Source organism: Aotus nancymaae, unplaced genomic scaffold (assembly GCF_030222135.1).
Source record: "Aotus nancymaae isolate 86718 unplaced genomic scaffold, 86718_ANA_hifiasm-v0.15.2.pri h1tg000014l, whole genome shotgun sequence".
In the NCBI taxonomy this organism is placed as follows: domain Eukaryota; kingdom Metazoa; phylum Chordata; class Mammalia; order Primates; family Aotidae; genus Aotus; species Aotus nancymaae.
The window spans coordinates 53093985-53110390 of NW_026988425.1; the positions used below are offsets into that span (position 1 = coordinate 53093985).

At 39.4% G+C, this 16406-nt stretch overlaps 1 protein-coding gene across 12 annotated transcripts in view; it reads right to left on the minus strand.

Annotated features, from left to right (window-relative positions):
- PDE4D (phosphodiesterase 4D) overlaps window positions 1–16406 on the minus strand; it is a 1389427-nt gene that overhangs the window by 58039 nt on the left and 1314982 nt on the right. For 11 of the 12 annotated variants that reach the window (XM_012457267.2, XM_012457266.3, XM_012457271.2 and 8 more), the window contains one exon: window positions 6376–6488. In XM_012457267.2, coding sequence (XP_012312690.1) covers window positions 6376–6488 — 113 coding nt within the window. Of the gene's footprint in view, window positions 1–6375; window positions 6489–6574; window positions 6602–16406 lie in introns of those variants that run through there. The other variant, XM_064375997.1, reaches the window with a different exon arrangement.

Here is a 16406-nt window from a genome sequence, read left to right on the forward strand (position 1 = left end):
CTACTTGGGAGGCTGAGGCAGGAGAATTGCTTGAACCCAGGAGGCGGAGGTTGCCATGAGCCTAGATCACGCCATTGCACTCCAGCCTGGGTAACAAGAGGGTAACTCCGTCTCAAAAAAAAAAAAAAGAATAGAAAAGTCATGTTTTTCTTCTAAGAAATATTTATTATGTTTTTACATCATAAGAAATATATTACACAGAGTTTTTCTTAATCTTACTTTTTAAATATATTCTAGACAGGCAAACACAGTGTAATTTATTGAGCACCCAATATGTGCTAATACACCAAACTGAGCTTTACATACATTTCAGGTAATGCTCTCAGATTTTTATTTTCCCCTTTCATTACTCCCACTTATAAATGAAAAAAGTGAGCTATAGAGAGGTAAGGCCTATTGCCCAAAATATTAGATAGGAAATAACAGAGCTAGAATTTGAAACCAAATTCGTCTAATGAAAAAATCTATGTTTTTTTCACTGTACAAACCTGCTGTAAGTATCACTGGTGCGTACTCCAGGCCAGGGAGTAAATATCATTCATTCTTATCATATACAGAGTATTAAAAAAAAAAGCCCTGAATAGTAAACAATAATAATAATAAATACTTTATAAAAGATAAACTATTCCCTAAAAGATAATAAACCTATTATCATTGCAGTTGGTAATTGAACTTAACTAATTTCCTAATGAACACAGCAGAATTGTTTGTTGTCTAAGCAAATATCAACGCACATCCCTCATCGCTGTTACAGGGAATAAAAAAAAAATTCTTTTTCAAATGCCTTTCAAAACTAATGTGAGTATTAAAGTGCTACCAGTCTCTCTATATTCTAGAAAGATCTCAGACTAACAGTGTCAATTAAACTATTACAATTAGTAGCCATGTAAAAACTGCTCCCCTAGTAGAGCTATGCTATCACAGAATTAACCCCAGCAATCTAGTTTTAAAAAAAAAGTTGGTCTCTCCTTCTGAAAAAGAGAAAACCAAACTCGACATATTTTGTGAATCAACTGAAAATCCTGACATTAACAGCATTTCACATCCATCATATATTTATATCTTAATTGATTGCTACAATCCATGTAAGTATCACAGAAGTCTTCTTAAATTGAACAAAGCATTATCTATCATCCTTGCTATCTGGAAAAAAAAAAAACCAGTTTGTTTAATTTATCCATAACATTAGAAAAAAATGCTTCTTTTATCATGACCAATCTTTAGGTTTTGCAATTTTTTTCATAAAGGTAGATAGTTCATAATGCTTTCAGACAGAAGTAAGTTACCACTATCCCATAAATTAAGCCAAAATATAACTGAAAAAAAGGCAATTTCTCTAGTAGTGATTAATTTATTGAATAATTTAAAATTAGGAGTTTTTGATAATTAAATGTTAGGAATAATTAAACTTACTGTCACTACTGACACAGGAACCGAACGGACGACAATAGAGACAAATTAAAATTTTTTTTAACCCTTAGTTTTATGCTAAGTTAAAGTCAAGGGCTCTACTTTTCAGTGAAAGAAAAATTTCCTTTAAAACTGTTTCCCTCTTCTATTATTATTTAAAAGAAAAGGAACTATTTTTTCTAACAGCGATTATATGATTCTCAATCCTTCATATCAACTTTTAGGTACTATATGTAAGCTACATAAATCTTTCCCAAATCTACCTTTATTAAGTAGATGAAAAAGCAGGTATCAAACTCAAAACATCTAAATGTTGATTTTCTATAACTATAAAAGATATTTTCTTCTGAAATTTAAACTTTTTATTAGGCATATTAACTCAACAACTGTTAAATCTAAGATTCACTATGTTATTAAGTAGAAACAACTGAGGCTATTTTCTCTCCATAAAACTAAAATGCCTTTTCCAATTAACTTAGTTTCCTTCTTAGCAAAAGTTTAACATTTATTTCTATTCTGAGTTACGCTGTACTTGCATAACGCGGAAACAGCTTAAGATTTAGCCACCTCTATGAAGATCCTATATTTACTACAACACCCTTCTTGTCCAGAAGAAAATACATCAACAAAAAGTGCTACTATATGTTCTGCACTGACTATTACAAAGCAGTAGGGGGAGCAGCCAGAGAAAGCACTAACACAAAGCACCCCAGAAAAGCAATTTAATTTATAGGCAACAGAAACATGCTAGAGAGGTTTGCCAAAAGTCGAACACACAAAATAAATTCCATAAAGAAGTCATGACCACATTTGTAAAGCTGGTCTAAGTACATTTGGAATGAACTATAGAAAAATCTGAAGTCTCTTAGAAAGAGGCTGGATTCTAACTTCAGGACAGACTTTCAGCTTGAAACACAGTCGTTTCCAGCCATGCCAAACCTCAAAGTGCCCCCAAAATTAGAGAGCAGAAACTAAATACATTTATTTTTCTAGTGATATGTCTTGGGGAGAACTCAAAATGATTTCATGTTCTCCTTGTAACCTCACTGAACTTACATAGAAGGCCTGGTGAAATGTGCATTATTAGGTCACAAGAGGATAAAGTTACAGGGTTCCACAGCACAATTCTTGAAAGCCCTGAGGCCCAGACCCCTGTCCTGCTCTCCTCTCCACTAACTCCCATCTTCGATATACTTTCCATGAGAGAAAGGTAACCAAAAACACTGTGAAACTATTCTGCTTTAAAGGTGTTTTACTGAAAAGGCACTTTGCCCACCAACCCATATTACATTTTACATGTTCTAAAAATTAGTAAGGTCTGCGTTTTCAGTTTTAGAGTAAAACAGAAAAAGTACTTAGCTCTTCTGTCTGGCATTTTGTAACTGGAATTTAAGAAAAGCCTAAACTTCTAATTAGAACTTCAGAATGTTCATGTCTGTATTATACCCAAAAAAACTGTAAATATAACTTAAGCATTTTTGTGATACAGAAATGTTTGCTATAGACTGTTATCTAAGAATTATAAAAATCCATGAAACTTAAAATGTCTAGTATAAATTACAACTCAATGGTAAAAAGACATTTTAGCCATGTAGGCAACCAATGAAGTTTGACCTAAAACCCAAATAACAGCAGTAACAACAGACAGTGCCTACTATTGTCAGATACTAGCTCTTTTATATATATTCTTATGAACTCTTACACTGATCTTTCAAAATAGTTTTTATGATGCCCATTTTATGCTAAGGAAACTGAAGCTAAAAAAGTTGAAGTCATTTCTCTAATGTAACTCCATTAGCAAAAAACAAAACAATAATTCAACTTCCAGGTCTGCCTGCCTCCAAAGCTTTGAGACCTCACTAAAATTACTCTCAATTGTAGCAATGAGGTTCCAAAGGAAATCTGTACAAATCTCAGGCAGATTAATATGCTTATAAGGGTAAATGCTGTAGATTTAATCACTGAAATTAAATGCCATCTGGAATCTCTTACCCCACTTGGTACAAGCATCCTACATGTGTTACAACCAACCCTAGCCTTGGCCAAGAATTCAATAATTTTCCTGCTTCAATGCCATCAACAAGCAAGTAACATTATAATACCAATACAGGAAATACAGCTAGTTGCTCCTAGAGCATCATTTAAAAACTGCTAATTGGTTATGAGGCCTTTTATTGAGAAGTCTAAGAAACATAGAAATAATGTGTTAGCCCAATTTGTTAAATGGGTTTGAGGAATCAGTTTCCTCCTTCCTAATACCTAAATCCATCTCCATAATTATTTTCTATCACTGTTTAAAAATCCTGATCTCTCACTAGTATTTTTATTGTGTTTTTCACTCTATTGGAGTACATTTTTTAAAACCTCAAGAGAGAACAGAGAAAACTGTCATAATTTTTCAAAGGCAAAAAGAGAATAAACTGAAAATATCAGTTGGTTCAAACACTTACATATAAAAACAATGGATGGTAATAAAACAAACAACCGAAAAGCAGTGTTTCTGACTCATTCATTCATACTCAAGAAATATCAAATAACTGAGTGGAGATGATGCAAGCTGTACACATTTCCAGTTCAGACAGAAGGTGTGGCAACATTCACAGGAACCTTGGGATCAGCTGCTCCAACTCGGTTTACAGCTTTTGTGGATGTGGCTTATCCATGCCCTTGTTATCAAGAAGAATGGTAACTTTACAACCTTTAGGAAGAGCTTTTCTTTATATGCTAACCCGTTTTTGTCTATAAAAAGTCATGTAAGCTTAGCACTTACTTAGATATAAATAAGTTAAAGAAGACATGAATGGCTTGGACATTAAAAGTTTAAGCAATAGCTTAAGCTGAGCTAAGGTAATGTTAAAAATTAGTGTGACAGCAATAATTTTTCAATTCAGCTCTGTCCTAGACTAGGAAAAAATATTGTAATTTTTCAGGCACAAGACATAAACATTGCTAGAATGACTACTTGTTGAAAAAACTATCTTCTCACTTTACCTGGATTTCACTTTAACCAAATAGACCAATCTCTCCTATTAAACCTGTAAATTAACTCAAAGTCTAATTGGGGGCCTTCATAATAAAGATTATTGTTTAAAAACCACTGTCTTATCTGGTACCTTTAAAAGAAAGGAATCATTTTAGGCAATGATTATGACCTAAAAATTTTTTAACTCTTAAAGTATAGACGAATTCCTTGACAGCTGAAGTCATTTACAATATGACTTCATATTGTAAATGATGAGACATAGGTCTCATCATTAAGAATATGGATTTTAGGGAAAGTAACCTAGCTGCTCAAATTCATTTAGCTGAAAAACTACTGTCAAATCATCTTGAAAACATACACTAATGCTTGCCCATTGCTAAGTGGCTTTTGAGTCTGCTCTTCTTTTCTTACACAGAATCAACCACACAATAGAATTAAGAACTCAGGTCCACAGCAAAGTGTTCCCATTTAGCAGTAAAGACAATGGACATATTCAGCATGTGTCTACTGCTATTAAGAATCAAATTATGAAAAATAAACTATATTTTATAAAACTAAGAATTTGTTCTTTCTAAATAACAAAATGAGAACAAAGGTACCTAATGCCACACACAGCACGGAGTAAGAGTCCCAGTAAGAGAGCAGTAATTGGTCATTCTGATGAGGAGCTGTGCCAAATTTAGATATGAGGCATAAATGACAAAAAAAAAAAAAAAAAAAACACAGAATTGATCATCAGTGTGGACATGGGTAGGTCAGTGTGCACATGGGTAGGTTAGTATCTACTGGTCATGTCTACAGCACCCCTTTTATTTATTTGAAGCCACCTTTTCATTTAAGCAACAATGCTATCTACAAAAGCAATGTTAACAGATAAGACAATGAAGTGGCTGGCATTTTTGTAAAAACTGCATGAGAACAAAACAGGTGGGAAAAAAACCATAGTAAGCTAGAAAAAAAAAAGCAACACTCATTGAAAGATATGTGCACACAGATGAACTGTAAGATAATATAACCTTCTTGACCTTGTACATAGGTGGCCAAAAATACCTAAATATCTTGAAGAGGCAACTATTATTGTCACACAACCTTACCGGTCCTTACTGGCTGAATCCTTCAGCCAACTGCATACGACATGCACATGCCTCTTTTCCTGTCCCTCAAATAGTCATTAAAAACATACATAATTCCAGTTATCTCCTTGCACAACTAAAGACAAAAAGAACAGGAAATTCAAAAAAATAGAGAAAACTGAAAACACTATACCTTGCTTTCCGTGCTATTTTAAGGCTGTCCCAGGCTGAAGGTTACTTCTCAGCCCTCAAAACTCCATTAACTGCCAAGACCAGCACCTTAGCACATATGGCACAGATGCCTAGTTGAAGCCTCCTTGTAACTAAATGACCTCAAAAACTGGGCTTTCTCTCCAAGATTAATGGAAACAAAAGTAATGATCATAATGAACCTTCTAACTCTGTTAATGTTTCCTGCGGATGTGTATGGCCAACTGAATATATAAAAGCTCAGTTCTTGTAGGGGTACCCTGACAACTAGATGAATCAAGGTGAAGGTTCCAAGTTCGATGAACTCTTCTGAGTTTGAGTGCCCTAGGTAGTGACATTCAAGTGATTGCACAGACAGCCACCAATTTCTTATTTTCAACTGGGAATCCCAAGAACACTTTAAACATGCAATGCCAATGGACCCTACCGGGTTTCTGCTGCAAGGGCACAGTGTCACTTAGAAACCCAGTGTCTTGGGAGGTACTTAAACTACGTCAAAATGCTTTTGCAAAATGTTTATCGGGAGTGACTAGGAGAGGCAAGGCATGGAAACAGGAACCTCCTTCTAAGGGAGCAGAATAGGCAACATGCAGTAAGCCTAAAAACCTCACTGTTTCCCGGGGCCACCAGTACTAGTGGCCTCGCCAGCGGGGAATTCAGCAGCCTAGGGGCATCGATGACAGCGGAACCCGGGCTTACCTTGTTGGAGGCCATCTCACTGACGGAATGCCTGGTCTGTAGGGTCTCTAGCTGGTCCAGACACCAGTCCAGCTCCTCCAGGGTCTCGCTGGCCAGTTTCTGGTAGGCCTCCTCTGCGAAGAGACAGGGAAAGGGGGACTCAGTTCTCAAGCGCTTCACGGGGCCACTAGCGAGTTCAAAGGGGGCCATCCTGCCATACCCCGCCATGCTCGGATGCCCGGTGCCGGCACATGAGGGCTGCTCCTTCATATTGCCCAGCCAGGCAGCGTGACGGGGGCGGAGGCTCTGCTGGCGGGGCGGCCGACCTCGGGGAGGCAAGGTCTCTCCAGCTTGGCGTCTCGGGTCGGCCTCCAGTTAGGGCGCGCAAAGAGCGGCGAGCCAACTTTCACACGGGCGGAAAAACCACGATGTGACTTTTCAACGGTGCGGCGGCCCGAGTCCCGGTCCAGGAGCCCAGCTCTACAGGATGGCAAGGGGGTGGCGCGCGCACTCGGGTGCCCGCCCCGCAGAGGAGCGTGTGGTCCACAGCCGGGTCTCCTCGGTCCCCGGCCCGGAGCCGCGGCCCCGCGCCCGCCCTGCCTGCCGAGCCTTCTGCGCCGCACTTCAAGCGAATGAATCAGCCGCGGCCGGGTGCTCGGCCACCACGTTTCCTGTTTTCTTTCTCAACTCCTAGGGCGGCGGGGCGCAGCGCAGCTCCATCGCCGCAGCTTTCCGGGAACACTCCCCCCTCACGCCCCTCTAGGCCCGCGGCGCTGCCTGGCTCCTCCTCAGCCCCCTTACGAAAAGATTCCGAATTGCAAAAGCCTGTCGGTGCCACCGGCCGCGTCTTTCCCCTTGGGCTCAGCCCCTGCGGCCCCGCCGCCTCCCAGTGCCATCCCCCCGCGCAGCTGGGCGCCGCTCGCTTTGAAGCGCAGCTGAGGAGGCGCGAGCGCGTGTGTCTGTGGGGCTGCTGTGGGACTGTCTGTGCGACGAGAGCGGCGGAAAACCCGGCGTGGAGCGCCTGCAGCCCGCCGCCCGGGGTCGAACCCGCCGCGGGGCTCAGGAGGGACAGTCGCGCAGGCGCGCACAGCCTCACACCTGCCCCACGGGAACCCCGTTTGCCCCGGGGAGCCGCTGCTCTCCAGGCTGCCCCGACCGCTGCCGGAACCTCTGAGTCTCCACCGCTGGTTGCTTCCCGCGAAGTTTCGCATACAAGGTTATTTAGGACCCTCAAGGTTTCTGAGGGTTTAAGTTTTAGGGTTTCTGGGGATTCGTTTCTGAAGGTTTAAGATTCACCTACTTCAAGGAGGCAGGGTTGTGGGAATACCCGCATTTCTACTAAGACTGCATTCTTTTTCTACCAAGCCCAGCCCCTACTGAGTACCAGACTTCTAACTGTTGGGGCGGACAGAAACAAGCAAACAAAATACACGATGTTGTGGGGTCGGAATGCTTTATAATTCACCAATTTGACAATAGGCTGCATTTTCATATTCGGAATTGTCTAAGAGTGATCTTAAAGGAAGAGCAGTGTGAATGAAGCACATGGTGAGAAGAATTTACGTATGTCCTGCATACTACTACTTTCCCCTGTGAATTGCACAAGACCTCCATGATCTTGGGCCAAGGAAGAAAATCTGGAAGGGTGTTAACCACGTGCAGAGTACACTACAATTTTGAAAAAACAAAAAGAACATGTTCAAAGGCATAGGGAAGTCTGCTCTGTTTAGAAAGGCTGACCCGGGGGACCAAGGGCACTCTTCCTAAGCAGATCAGTTGTGGGAGAACTTCCCTACATTAGCGTGCAGTAAGCAAACCATTCGCAGGGGGGAGAAAAACTCCCAAGAGTTCATATTATAAAATTTTGTCATTGTCGAGTAGAAAGAAGATACTGAGAAACTTACACAAAGTGGTGGGATCCCTTGTCTTCGTCTTTGAATGTACAGGTATTGGTGAAGAAGAAATTCTGCCCTTGAAATTTAGACTCCATAAATTATCAGTGGCACAACAAAGAAATTCATGGACTGAATTTAGGCTCCTGAGATTTTTCAGATAGCTTTTTATATTAAATTTGTAAAAGTTAGAATAACTTTTAAAGTATTTGTTACATGTTCCATGGCTTATTGTTATCAAGAATTCTTGAACTATTTACTGTTCACTTTGAGTACTCTAGGTTAAAAAAATGCCTCTTTTTTTGTTCTACTTCCTCCATCCCACAGTCTATGTAAATATATACTTTAGATGGACAAACAACTGCCTAAACCTTGCCAGATGAATTAAAGTTTCAGATTGAAACTTTTTTTTCTTTCCTTAACAAAAGGAACAAGCTTAAAGATATTAATAATTTTAAATGGTAAGTATAAAATATTTGATCTGTATAGCTTCCCCGATTCTAAGAATGTAAAAATATTACGTGCTTGTTATAAAAATGTAAGCATTACACCCAAATATAGAAAATCCTTTGTAACCGCATACCCTAACCATCACAAACAATACTTTTGCCTATGGCCCTAACACAATCATTTTTGTTTTACTGAATAATTTCCATATGCAAGTATAGCATCACCTAGTTGCCATGGTAGTACATCTACTATATTGGTTGGTTTTGATATTTTCCTCTCTCTACTGTATAAGATAGGAATGTAAGAAATTTTAAGAGGACATTGACTTGTTTTATGATTATTTGAGCTGTCCATAGTTAACCTATCCAGTAGATTAAATATGCACAGCCATTGTGTCTGGGATTTGTTCAGTACCATATTTTCAATCACTGGTTACAATGAAGTTGAGAGTCCCCTCTGAGGTTTGGCTTTCTGTGTTCCTTCTCCTCTGCACTTCAACTTTCTCAAAGCCCGAACCCCAAGTGACTTCCCAGTAGCTAAGTAAACTGCCCCCTGCCCACATTTTCACCAAGTTCCCAAAGCTTTTCAGAAATCACAAGTACAAACTCAGGCCTCAAATCTAACAGGATCTGGCTCCACACATTATATTTCAGTTATTTTTTAATGTGGAAAAGTAATTTGGGAAAGTTTTGGCTAATGCTTCAAGACATCATGCACTTTAGACACAGGATTTGCTCTTAAGAAGGTAGTATAGTGAAAGGAGGAACAATTTATTTCAGAATATCCATATCCATTTTATGTCCAAGTCATGTAGCCTTTTTTTTTCTTTTTTTTTTTTTGAGACAGAGTCTCATTCTGTCACCCAGGTTGGAGTGCAGTGGTGTGATCTCAGCTCACTGCAACCTCCACCTTCCAGGTTCAAGCAATTCTCCTGCCTCAGCCTCCTGAGTAGCTGGAGGAATACAGGCATGCGACACCACTCCTGGCTAATTTTTGTATTTTCAGTAGAGACAGGGTTTCGGGAAATGTTGGTCAGACTGGTCCCGAACTCCTGAGCTTGTGATCTGCCTGCCTTAGTCTCCCAAAGTGCTGGGATTACAGGCATGAGCCACCACGCCCAGCCGCACTAGCCATTTTGATAGATAGAAACCTAGTATGATTATAAAGTGGTGTATGCATGCATGTTAAGTTCTAATAGCTTCTGTATAAATATGAAAAATGAAAAAGAAATCACCAGAACACATCTACATACTGAGAAAATAATTACTAACAACAAAGTAAAGAACAATTTGTTCTGTGAAACTGTTGCTCAAATAAAGACTTCTTCTTGATATTTGCATAGAGCTGAGACTATTGCTTTTTTCCAAATTTCTAGGTGAAGAGGCAATATAGCAAGCCATGATTTTTCAGGATCATTAGTGTAACTTCACTTTTAGGAATTTTAACCCCAAATGTTCTAAGACATCAAGTAACTGACCTTTTCATCCCTCCAAACAAACCTCAAAGTGGAGTTGCCAACTATCCTACAGGAAATTGAGTCACCACACCAAGCAACACACCTAAATGTCGACGGCTAGCAGTACAAAAACAGTGAGCCAGTTTAATTTTGGCTTTTACCAAGAACACATACTGCATTCATTAATAAAATACTTCCCCCTACCCCTGCCAGAGTAGGATACACTGTGGCTCTCCTTAAAAATACATGAAAATTCTTTAACTGCCCAAAATCTTGCTAAGTCAAGGAACTAAACAGAGAAAAACACCCAAGCAAAAACTATTGGCTAGACTCCCTAAAGACTGGGAGAGGACTATGGAAGAGCAACTGAGAAATAACTTGAGCCTGGAAGTCCCCTCCTACAACAGCATCAGTTTTCTTCAAGGCACCTTTGAACTATGTAACACCTGTGTTCTGCTCAGGCTTTTCTGTGAACAAACAGTCCTCAATGCTTGCGGGCCAGCAGTTGGCTTCCGTCATAGTGATACACTTAGAGGTTCCCCTGACACATGGGCGGAAACTGTGCCAGGGGCTCCAGGAGAAGATGCTGAAGCAGCAGCTTCCCTTTGAAAAAGGAAAAAAGTAATCACCTCAGAGCCACAGCAGTTAGCTAGAGGTTGAGGTCATTTTTTGTGTGAAAAGTTCAGCCCATTACTCTTACCCACAACTCACAGTGATGCTGACCATTGAGGTAAAAGGATCCACTCTACAGGATATGTAACTATGTGGACATTAGTTTCTTTGCCAATACTTGAAGGTCTGCTAAAGGACTGTACAAGTTTGTCATAATTCCTAGATAGACCTATTGATATACACGAAGAGAACAAGTCCAAAAAATATCACTTACTTTGGACACCATTTGCTGGCCCTTAATTTTAAAAATAATACAAATTATAACAGCTGATCCAGACTTTTTAAAAATAAAAGAACAAGAAAAAGCTCCTAAAAGCAAATACTTAAATCTCCCTAACCAATTCCAGCTTCTCCTCTCTTAATTCTTATAAAATTTCTTCCTTGTTTTAAGGAAGGAATTGATACTGTCTACAGTAGATAGAACTGGAGAAAATGATTTCGATTTCACTGTGTGTTGCTTTGAACTAGTCACTCCCTTAGTTTGCTACAGTAAAAGATTTATGTAGGTTAGCTCTAACTTTTGCTGACTTAATTTTCTCTCCTCCATACATTTTATCTGATGGGAAATACATAAAGGCTTTGGATTCTCTTTCAATGTGTTCATGTAACAGGTTTAAGCAGAACTTGCTAGTGGCGAGCCGCTTTCATCTCCAAGTGTATTTCTGGCATCAAATTATTGTTTGGAAGTATTATAAAATCATATAAAATACATAAAACTTTACTTAGTACTTCATAAAGCTTCTAAAGTAAAGATGTGTGTAATTTTGTGAGGATTTTCTCTTTATTTTATCTTCTATCTACAATTGTTTTTCCAAGTGTTGCGTATGGCTCTAGTAGAATTTTTAAATGACATGAATGTAAGATTGGCTTTCATTGACTTTTAGTCCCACCAGTAACTCAACATTTACTTAGCACTGACTATGTGCCATGTACTTTATTAGAGTCTGCAGAAATAAGATGATTAAAAGAGTGTGTCTCTCACCCAGAGTCCAGCGGTGGAGGTAATTTCAGCACAATATACTGTAGAATGCACTCTCACAGAAGGAAGCATGTGGGCTATGGGACAACCAAATACGACTATTTATATCAGGCAGGGACAGAGGTGGAGTGGGAAAGGCTGAGTTCTCAAGAATGAAATAAAAGATAAGTGAAGAGAGTGGGAAAGATCTTTTTTTTTGAGACGGAGTCTTGTTCTATCGCCAGGCTGGAGTGCAATGGCGCAATCTCGGCTCACTGCAACCTCTGCCTCCTGGATTCAAGCAATTCTTCTGACTCAGCCTCCCGAGTAGCTGGGACCACAGGCATGTGCCACCATGCCCGGCTATTTTTTGTATTTTTAGTAGAGACGGGGTTTCACCATGTTGACCAGGATGGTCTTGATCTCTTGACCTCATGATCCGCCCGCCTCAGCCTCCCAAAGTGCTGGGATTACAGGCGTGAGCCACCGCGCCCGGCCTGAGAGTGGGAAAGATTTTTAAGAGAAAAGATGAGCAAGCACACAGACCTATGATGAATGAGATGAGTGTGTCGAAAGAGAAACTACCATGAGTAGGGCCTTGCTTAGGGGAACAGATTCTGGAGAAATCTGAGAAATCCTCGGCCACTGGCCATCTCAGGACTGGCCATTTCAGGTATCTGCAGGTGGGACTATATCTTCAAGAGCAGGAGCTACTGAGTGATTCAGAGTGCTGTGTGACATGGGGTCTGATTTTATTTTTAGATGGATAATTCTAGCACTATACAATAAATGGAATTGAAGAAAGTAAAGATGAAGTCACTGAAACCATTGTCTTTGACCATACTATAGCAAGAATAAAATTAAATAATGTTTAGACCATTTGCTTTTCTGACAATTATTCTTATCTAAGAAAATCTCTGTATTAAAATCGTACATAGGCATATGTTCCCACAATATGTCAGGCATGAACAGAAAGACTGCCTAATGTGACTTGAAAGCAGGTGGACTTCTTGCTCTTAAAAACTACAACCTTCTAGTCACTAACTTATTAATCAAACTGTAATGAGATGGAGAAAAAAAAAACAATGGAACTCACCAGAATTTCTTTCACGAGAGTCTGCCTGCATGAAAATGTTTGATAAGTCTATTTACAACAGAAGGTGAGACTTTGAAGAGTTTTGGTTTGGGTAGAACTAATCTGTGCCTTATCTACACAGGAAAGGGAAGGAATATGCTGGTTGCTGGAGAGGGAATATGTATGTGTGTGCAAGTGTGTAAGCGCATGAAAGACCGGAAGAAAGTGTGTGTGTGTGTGTAAGAGAAAGGAGTCAGCTTGGTCTAAAGGGTAACTCCAACCTGTACATTTTCCCTTTCTTGCAATCATCAATAAGGTTACTGAAGGTACAAAAACCTGACTTTAAAAGATTTCTTGTTTTGTTTTATTCATTGAACATACTGAGCTTGAAGGCCAGGTTGGCCCAAGAAGAAATGTCTATCTGAGCCGACCTGAGAGAAGAGGCAAAGAAAGAGGAGAAAGCTTTTATAAGAATAGGAAGGGCTTTTGTCCAAGAAATTGGAGTTTGAGCCAAGTTTAATTAGGCATCTAGGTAGGGGGCTCCATGTGACATGTGTGCAACTGTAAGCAATATTATTCTTTGAAAACAACTGGAAGAGTGGAGAAGGAAGGTTCCAATCTCTATTCCACTACATACAAGCAATTCCAGGCAATTCAGCTAATTTTTCTGGGGCCTTTTTTTCACCTCTAGATTGGAGATAATAACAAGAAACTTGTAGGTTATTTTAGATCAAGTGAGAGGTTGTGAGGTAAGTAATCTTGCATTCATTGCCTAATACATTCTTTTCCCTTCCTCCTCCATTGTATCTTCCCTTACTCCTGGACTTATCTTAGGTCTCTAACCTAAATGCAAATAATTCTGTTAATTTAAGTGAGCCTATCTAGGGATAGCCTAGGGGTCCAGAAACTTAATAGTTACCTGTAACAGTTTCTAGGGTAGCTAAAAAGAAGAAATTCAAAGAATGAACAGGTATTCATTATGAAGAAGTCCACTTGGAGAACATAGGCCATTCAGGAAGCTAAAACACTTGGATGTAAAGTTTAGGTCAGATAGTAGACAAAGATAAAGATGGAGAAGTAGTCTTTGAGGACTTTACTAGTCTTGGATAGTTTTTACTATCTAAGACTTTACATTTTCTTCTAAAGAAGCCACTAAAAGTCACAGGGTCAGATTTCTTTTCAAGAGGATTACTCTGGGAATGGTATAAAGGCAGATTGGAAAAGTAAAGACCAGTTAAGAGGTTGATGATCAGATAAGGAGAAAACCCTAGGCAGTGCCTGAAGGGGAAGGAGAAGCTACGGAAAGTTAGGAGGAAAAACTCTCAGGAGCAAAGAAAAAGGAAATTTCAAAGGAAAATATTGTTATGGACTGAATGTTTGTGTCTCTCCAATATTCATATGCTAAAATCTAATCCCCAGTGTGATGGTATTTGGAGGGAAGGCCCTTGGGAAGTAATTAGGTCATGAGAATGGAGCCCTCATTAATGAGATTAGTGCCTTACAAAAAGAGACCAGAGGTTGCTTTTTTCCTACCCTGTGGATACATGCCACGTGGGCAGTCTGCAACCCTGAAGACAGCCCTCACCAGAACCTGACCATGCTGACACCCTGATCTCAGACTTCTAGCCTCCAGATCTGTGAGAAATAAATGTTTGTTGTTTAAGGCATCAGTTTATGGTATTTTGTTATAGCAGTTTGAGTTAAGACAAATATCAAGGCTTTGCCATTGATATTCAGTACAGACCATATATACCCACAGGTTTGTGCTAAGATAATTTTCATTCCAAACACATATTTCAGCAACACAAGACTAAAGAGGGTGTTAAAGAATGCTAGTGAAGAAGCTTTTGTCTGGGAAGTTGTTTGAATACAGTTACAGGACAATTTTTGCAAGCAGGTTTAAAAAATCATGTTAGAATTATGTATGCTATTTACATACTCTTGTTATAATTTTAGGAATTAATTTTATTTCCCTGGGGGGACTGTAGGAGAGCATCTGTGTTTTCATCATATACTGTCAACCTTAGGGTATAACACAGTCTTTGGTTCTTTTCCTTTGTCAATTACTGCATACCGTATTCCTTAGAGAAAACAAGGAATTTGTACAGATTATCTTTAGTGCCTACCCAGCTCTCATATTCATTTATTCTCTGATTTCTGAAATTGTGCTATCTGGGTTGGGCGCTGGTTTTATGGTTGTTCACTATAGTTAACCTGGATGGGGTCAGCTATTTTTGTAGAGGGAATTCCTAAACTGACCAGTTATTTGTCAAGGATTCCATCCAATACTATGATCCTGGAATTCTGTGAGTTTAGCTCAACTGTTCATCAGGGGTAGATGTTTTCTATTTGAAATTGAGATATTCTCAGAAATAAAGTTATTGATAAATAGAAAGTTTTGGAGTATATTTACACTCATCTCTGCTTTTCTCTACTCCTGCCCCTACCATATTCCCATCTAATACTTTACCAGTTGACTTCACCAATTTCTTCTTAATTTCTGTAATTGTCACCTTCAGTCAAATTCTCATCTGTGTATTTCTAGATTCATATAATAATCTACTACTGGATCTCCTGGGATTCACTTTTTCTCATCACAGTCCTGTTTATAAAGTCAGAATAATCTTCCTTAAACCCTGGCTTTATTGTTTCACTCTTTTAAGAACCTGCACAACTCTCTCCTACTTATCATATTAATGTCACACTTCTTGTGTTCACATAAGGCCTTTTTTCGGCTGGCTTTTCAATACCTTTCTCTTTTATTTACATTTAAGACTATCCTATCTAAGACTGTCCATCTTAGCCAATCTTTCCACCTGGACACAATTTGCTGACTTCTGCCTCTATGACTTTTCTAATGTCTTTTTTTTTTTTTTTTTTTTTTTTTTTTTTTTTGAGACAGAGTCTTGCTCCATCGCCCAGGCTGGAGTGCAGTGGCGTGATCTTGGCTCACTGCAACCTCAGCCTCCTGGGTTCAAGCAATTCTCCTGCCTCAGCCTCCTGAGTAGCTAGGATTACAGGCGCACGCCACCATACCCAGCTAATTTTTGTATTTTCAGTAGAGACGGGGTTTCACCATGTTGATCAGGCTGGTCTTGAACTCCTGACCTTGTGATCTGCCCACCTCGGCCTCCCAAAGTGCTAGGATTACAGGCATGAGCCACTGTGCCCGGCCTCTAATGTCATTTTTATATTTGTGACTAGGCCTTTCTATAACTGTCTAGAAAATTCCCAACATTTACAGGCACTCAACAAATATTTGTGAGTGAATAGCCAATAAGTATGCTTGTTTTCTATTAAATAAGAATATTTATTTCCAAATGAGATTCAAGCAGGAATACTGCCCTGGGTGTGGCTCCCTAGATGTAATCACCCCGTCTATCTCTTGTTCTCAGTCTTTTGCTTTCAAACACTTTCTCTTTTTTTAAAAGAGTATCAGGAATTAACATTGCCCCAAAATTTGGTAATGATCAAGCAGATCATGTTGTCTTACCAAAGAGAAATATTAATGTTAAAATAAAATGACAAGTATTATGATAGATCATTCAT